The following is a 7,446-nucleotide window of genomic DNA, read 5'->3' as shown; positions in this document are numbered from 1 at the left end:
AGCTAAATGGTAAACAAACATGGCAGCACACTGGTAAGGTAAGACAACACGTTTACATGTCGTTTACTATATGTTCTCTGACATTTATCCTAACGATATGAGGCGGTCTTTGTGGAAAAAAAGCTTGTTTAGTGGACTAACTTTGCACTTGAAGGTTGCCCGTTCACTTACGTTTTAACAGGTCTAACGCTACTAATGCGCCCTGGCTGTATCTAGGCTAACGGCTAACATGCTAACTATTATTTTTATGTCACTAGTCACTTGAAACAAATTTAGGACGATAGGAGACAGGTTGAAATAAACCGAAATTTCCCTTTAATAGCGTCAAACTGAATCTCTGTTTGGGGTTTAGTTTCTCTCCTGCGCTCCGTTTTTAGTAGGTATCTGCTTTATTTTACTGTTTCATGTTCACTATCAGCCGTATCAGAAGTTATGTGAAGTTGCTGCTCGAAAACTCAACATTTCTTTATTTTGTTGCTTCACAATAAAAGTTTTTACATAAAATAATGGGGGACCTTTTATTGTGAAGAATTTATAGGAAATGAAATGTGTCTATCATTGGCTTTTTCCTCAATAAAGACAAGTCTAATGATATCACAGGGAGGAAGAGTACGCAGAAACAGTCACAGTGAGATTTTAGATGAAGAGCTGCAGACAACAGACTTTTACTGCACCTCTGCAAACAGCTCACCTCCAACAGGTAAACTTCTTTTATCTGCCCTGCTGTGTGATGGAAAAACACATGCAGCAAAAATAACAAGGGACTTTTGCCATGCATCAGCCCACTGCTTTTAAACGTCATTACTCAAGACAAGTCATCATCAGTTAAAGACACACCATCAAGCACCTAACACTGTTGTAATGGAAATGCAAATTCCTGCCGCACTGGGCTGATTGCCTAAACCAAACCAAATCAGTTCAAACCAGCACATGACTGTCTAAAAGGGGTAATTGACTTTACTTGGGCAGGCCACCCAGGTATATATGCCACCACCCAAGGATATTTTGCAACCAGTTAGCATTTGTTTTTACTATCTTTTTATCCATCCAAGAGAATGACACCCGCCACTATTGATTAACAAAGGCTTGACTGTTGGCGGCAAAGTCACAACTTTCTCATTTTACAGCTAAACAGTACACCAAAATATGTTTCTGAAAACATTTGAGGTGAGACATGGGCAGTAACAGAATCTTGATTCATATTTTATCAGTACTGCCTAGTTTGACAGTTTGACCATAGTTCACAAGTAGTGATTGACATGACTGACAGTTGCTGTAGAGACTTCTTGGCTCTGATTGGTTGTTTTCATTCACATATGGTTGATTCTTGCAAATGCCATTAGAAGGATTACGAGGAGGAGGGGCTTGACATTTTTCACACATTATCTGTCTCATGTAATACTGTGTGGATATAGTAACAGTTTCAGCTAATACAAAACAACAAGTCATTTCTATAAAAGTTTCCAACTCCAGCTTGAACTTGCTGTGTAACGATGAGTCATAGAATGTGTTTGTTTGGTCCACAGGCTCAAGTGTTCGGGGCTGGTTACCCCAGCCTCCCCACCATGACAGTGGATGACTGGTATGATCAGCACAGGAAACACGGAGTTCTGCCTGACCAGGGGATACCCAGGACGGTTCCTGTGGAGGACACTGATGCAAAGGAGAGGGAAGAAGAAGAGAAAGAGAAGAGGGCTGAAAATGATGATGAGGAGTCTCTGCTGAAAGCCAGAAACTGGGATGACTGGAAAGACACTCATCGCAGAGGTTATGGAAACCGCCAGAACATGGGCTAACTGATCCCAACACAGTGTGTGTCCAAAAAGACCTGACTCTGTCTTCATTTCTATTCTAATCAGTCCAGCAAGTGGACCTTCTTCACAATTTTGATCCTTAAAACTGTTGGTATGAGAAGGTCACAAACCCAGAGACACACCACAGCATTGCCAAATAAACCTGCTGAGTTGATTGACACTGCAGCTGATTCACTGATATTCCATTTTCTGTTGTCAGTCATTAACAAAGTTGGATTCAGCAGTCGTCTGTGGTGTTTTTCAATGAATCTTAGTAAAAAAAATCTACATTATGGCTGGATCTAATGGAGCTCAGCCATGATGCTAATGCTTCTGCTTTGTATTGTGTATTCCCCTAACACTGTCATTGAAAATAAAGAGACTGAACAAATCATGTAGCAAGAATGTCAGTGTGTACAGAATCTGTTAAGAATCTGTCTTTAGTTCAAATCCAAATGCATTTAACTAGCCACTAGCTAACATTAATGTGCAGTTTAATATGATGGGTGCGGTTAGCTAGTCACCCCAAATTACTTTTGATTGGATATATGTTTGTAACCAAAGATAAGTCATCAAAATATTTTTCACCCTTACAGGAAAAAAACAGTTTGATATAAAACATCTCAGCATTAGTGAAGACAAAGAACTTAAATCCATTCTGAATTATACATTTTGCATGTTCTTGTGTCGGTGTGGGTTTCCTGTGGGTTCTCCGGCTTCCTCCCACAGTCCAACGTCATACATGTTAGGTTAACTGGTGACTCTAAAATGCTCGTAGGTGTGCATCTGAGCATCAATGGTTGTCTGTCTCTATGTGTCAGCCCTGGAATAGTCTGGTGACCTGTACAGTGTGTACCCCGCCTCTTGCCTAGTGACAGCTGGGATAGGCTCCAGACTACCACACAAAGGAGCCTCTATGTTCCCACCAGTAGTTTCAAATCTATTGAAAAAACATCTTTTACTCAGGATTCTACAAGGTGTAACCCTTGGGCTACTACTTTTTATTTATTCAGTCTATCCCATGCTTGGGAAAGTGATATCTCAAGGCAAATTTGGCACAAATGTCCACTTGGACTCAACGATAAATTTGGTGGTGATAGGTCAAAGGTCAAGGTCACTGTGACCTTGTCTGTCTCACTCTTGTGAACATGATATCTCAAGAACACCTTGAGGGAAATTTGACACAAACGTTCACTTGAACTCAATGGTAAATTGATTAGCTTTTGGTGGTCAAAGGTCAAGGTTAATGTGACCTTGCATTTGTCTCATTCTCATGAACACAATATCTCAAGAACACCTTCAGGGAATTTCTTATATTTGACACAAACGTCCAAGAATAAACTGATTAGAATTTTGTGGTTAAAGGTCAAAGGTCAAGGTCAGTATGATATGTATGTAATATGTCCTTGGTCATAACTCAAAAACTCATGCTAATTATGTCAAAACTGAAGACAAAATGTCTAAAAGGATAAAATAATAAAGTGATGACATTTTATATCCAAAAGGTCAAATGTCACTGTGACATCAGTGTTATGCAAAAACATTTTTCTGGCCATTACGTAATATCATATCTTACGAACATATGGGGAAATATTTGCCCAGATACTGAATTATTGACACAAATCTTGGGTGTCCACCTTGAAACTGTGCTGATTGTATAGATCTTCTGTGCTGTCAGGGGGAAGATGCGTATAAACCATCCATTTTTTCACAGACAGTCTTAACATTGAAAGTCAGGTCAGTCACATAACTATAGCAGCCATTAAACATCAAAATTTAGAGGCTCTATATCCCAAACTAATTCTAAGAAACTCGTAAAGGCATTAAATGCTGCAGCCCATGAAGTACTGAAATCACTTCACTGGCTCGCAGTCCAACACAGAATCAACATTGTAAATACAGTCCCTTGACTTAGACTTACACATTATTGTTCTTCAGGGGGCATTCTTCCCAGCACTGTACATTATCAGACAATAGCACACAGTAACATTATTATTATTACTATTATCATAGTAACACCACAGACAGAAGCAAAAGCAAGACAACCCCAATAAAAGGAAATGGTTTTACATGTGCTGGCCACAGACAGCTGCTCTCTCCTAATCCTTCCTGACTGATTCTTCTCTGGTTTTGTGTTCTACTAGTGTCCCTGTCACTACTGGTAGCATGAGGCAGTACCTGCAGCTCAATCAGGTCGCACAGGTAGTCAAGCTCCTTCAGTATGGCATATCCATACATGCGGTGGCAAGGTTTGCTGTGTCACCCAGCACAGTTTCAAGAGCATGGAGGAGATACCAGGAGATTGGCTGTTATACGAGGAGAGCCGGACTGGGCAGTAGAAGGGCATCTGCCCCGCAGCAGGACCGGTATCTGCTCCTAAACAGGAGGAACAGGAAGAGCACTGCCATAGCCCTACAAAATGACCTCCAGCAGGCTACTGGTGTGCACCAAACTGACCAAACTGTCAAACAGACTCCAAGAGGGTGGCAAGAGGGCCCGACATCCTCTAGAGGGATCTGTGCTCACAGCCCAGCACCGTGCAGCTCCATTGGCATTCTCCAGAGAACACCAGATTTGGCGGGTCCGCCACTGGCGCCATGTTCTCTTCACAGATGAGAGCAGGTTCACACTGAGCACGTGACCGGCGTAGAAGAGTCTGGAGATGCCGTGGTGAATGTTATGCTGCCTGTGATATCATCCAGCATGACAGGTTTGGTGGTGGGTCAGTGATGGTCTGAGGAGGCATATCCTTGGACAGACCTCCATGTCATAGCCAACAGCACCCTGACTGCAGTTAGGTACCAGGATGAAATCCTCAGAGCTATTGTCAGACCTTGCAGTGGTGCAGTGGGCCCTGGGTTCCTCCTGGTGCAGGACAATGCCCAGCCTCATGTGGCCAGAGTGTGTAGGCATTTCCGGAATGACGAAGGCATTGATGCCATTGACTGGCACTCTTGTTTCCCTGACTTAAATCCAATTGAGCACCTATGGGATGTTATGTATCGGTGCATCTGACGCCACCAATTACTGCCACAGACTGTTCAGGAGCTCACTGATGCCCTAGTCCAGGTCTGAGACGAGATCCCCCAGCACACCATCCGCCGACTCATCAGGAGCATGCCCAGATATTGTCGGGAGTGCATACAGGCACTACTGAGTCACATTATGAGTTGCTGTGATAAAATTCACACAAGTTGGATCAGGCTGTGATTTCAGTCATTTACTTTGATTTTCAGTGTGATTTTAAATCCAGCCCTCAGTGGGTTGATGATTTTGGTTTCCATTGACCATTGTTATGTCATTTTGTTCTCAACAAATTATACAACTTTTATCTGTTAAGAGTTTTAACTTGAATAATTCGTTCATCAAGATCTGATGTGTGATTTAAGTGTTCCCTTAATGTTTTTGAGCAGTGTATTTCAACTGTTTGGTTATTGTTGAGAATGGGACACAGGGGTGAGGGGGAACATATTATCTCCTTTGCTTTACTTACATTAAGTTGAAATGTTTGTTCTTGCACCACTGGTTGAAGTGTGCAACTGTGTTGTGAAAGTCGAGGGCAGAGTGGTTGTCTGTGAGTAGGGTGAGGATGTCTGTGTTGTCTGAGTATTTGAGGTAAGTATTGGTAAGTGAAACAGGTAGACTGGGGAACTTCAATAACCTAAGAACATGTCTGTAATAACAGAGAGCTCCTTTATTACAGACCCACAGTGGACAGTTGTCAGAGTTAGCCATGTTGCCCGATACTGTTAAAACTTTGTTTCCCATCAGAAATGTTTATAAAAGGTCCGTTTTAAGTTAGGAGAAAATATGTGAAGGTTTTAGCACAGACAACCATTAGTATTTGCTGCATTAGAGACAGACTCGTCATCACTCAATAAGGCTGCTTTCCTTTGAGTTAAGTTAGTGTTCTGAGACTTACCTAACTTTTCCAAATCTGTCCAGACTTCAGATTGTGTTGTATGAAGGCCAATGTCTGACAAGTAAAAGAAAAGATAATCATGGTAAGTTAACAAAATGCACTCAGTATCTCATTCAATTTACTTACCATTTGTATTTTTATCATGTTCAACTTATAACTTATAATAAAGGCAACACTTGTCCTGGCTCCCATTTCTCATGAGTGTAAAAAACAGACAACAGGTTTTTTTTCTGTGCTCACAAAAAGCTTTTTTCTCTCAAATTTAGTTCACAAATTTGTCTGTTATAGTGAGCACTTTAAATTGTCTACCCACCTGACAGGTGTGTCATGTTATGATGCAGAATAAACGGCATCATTACTACACAGGTGTGCCTTGGGATGGTCTCAATAAAAGGCCACTCTAAAATATGCAGTCAGATCTTGACATTAATTAGGATCTCTCATGACTAGATCTACAGAAATGCATTCTTTGGTCACAGATACTCCAAAGAATCAGCAAATATGCAGATGAGCCTCCCTGAAACCATTTCTGATGGTTTGTGCAGAAATTCTTCAGTTGTGCAAACCAGCTGCAGCATCAGCTGTTCAGGTGGCTGGTCCCAGACTATCTTGCACAAGAAGACACTGGATGTGGAGGCCCTGAGCTGGTGTGGTTACATGTCAATCAATCAATCAATCAATTTTATTTATAAAACCCAATATCACAAATCACAATTTGCCTCACAGGGCTTTACAGCATACGACATCCCTCTGTCCTTTGGACTCTCACAGCGGATAAGGAAAAACTCCCCAAAAAAACCCTTTAACGGTGAAAAAAAAATGGTAGAAACCTCAGGAAGAGCAACTGAGGGGGGATCCCTCTTCCAGGACGGACAGACATGCAATAGATGTCGTACAGAACAGATCAACATAATAAATTAACAGTAATCCGTATGACACAATGAGACAGAAAGAGAGAGAGACAGAGACAGAGAGAGAGACAGGACAGACGGTAAGGACAGTAGCTTACAACAACATTAATGAAAGTAATAATATAATAATTAATAATACAACAACATTAATGAAAGTAATAATATAATAATTAATAATAATATATTAATATCTGATAGTATATGTATGTGACAATAATCATATNTAGGGGCTGGTACAAGGCAAGCCTGAGCCAGCCCTAACTATAAGCTTTATCAAAGAGGAAAGTCTTAAGTGTAGTCTTAAATGTGGAGAATTTGTGGTCTGACCTCATGTGGTCTGAAGTTGTGTGGCCAGTTGGATGTACTGCCAATTTGACAGAAAAGACATTGTAGATGACTTACGGTAGTAAAATGAACATTCAGTTCACAGATAACAGCTCTGGTGGACATTCCTGCAGTCAGCATAAAAGTGGCACACTCCATCTGTGGCATTGTGTAATCTGAACAAACTGCACATTTTAGAGTGACCATTCATTGTGACCATCCCAAGTCACACCTGTGTAGTAATGATGCTGTTTAATCAGCATCATTATATGCCTCACTTGTCAGGTAGATGGATGGTCTTGGAAGTGCTTAATAACATTCAGTTACATTGTAACCTTGGTTCTCTGAGTGAGGCGGTTATCTCCCCACCCAGTAGTTATATCATAACTATGGGAATTATCCCCATCTGGAAAATTAATAATCTTTAAGACTATGAAAGCCATTTTATAGCCAGGCTATAAAAGCCCCACCTTGCGCATGCACCCACTGATTAACA

General features: G+C 41.1%; 1 protein-coding gene across 1 annotated transcript in view; it reads left to right on the top strand.

Moving 5' to 3' along the window:
• igbp1 (immunoglobulin (CD79A) binding protein 1) overlaps positions 1-2,184 on the top strand; it is an 11,699-nt gene extending 9,515 nt beyond the window's left edge. Inside the window, exon 3 of the mRNA XM_050042753.1 lies at positions 1,527-2,184. Within this exon, the coding sequence (XP_049898710.1) occupies positions 1,527-1,796 (270 nt within the window). The 3' untranslated portion in view covers positions 1,797-2,184. The remainder of the gene's footprint in view (positions 1-1,526) is intronic.
• The last annotated feature ends 5,262 nt before the right edge of the window (positions 2,185-7,446 follow it).

The sequence above is a fragment of the Epinephelus moara genome, chromosome 4 (assembly GCF_006386435.1).
Source record: "Epinephelus moara isolate mb chromosome 4, YSFRI_EMoa_1.0, whole genome shotgun sequence".
Classification (NCBI taxonomy): Eukaryota; Metazoa; Chordata; class Actinopteri; order Perciformes; family Serranidae; genus Epinephelus; species Epinephelus moara.
The sequence above is the reverse complement of the archived record's forward strand: the minus strand, read 5'-3'. Positions and strand labels throughout refer to the sequence as shown.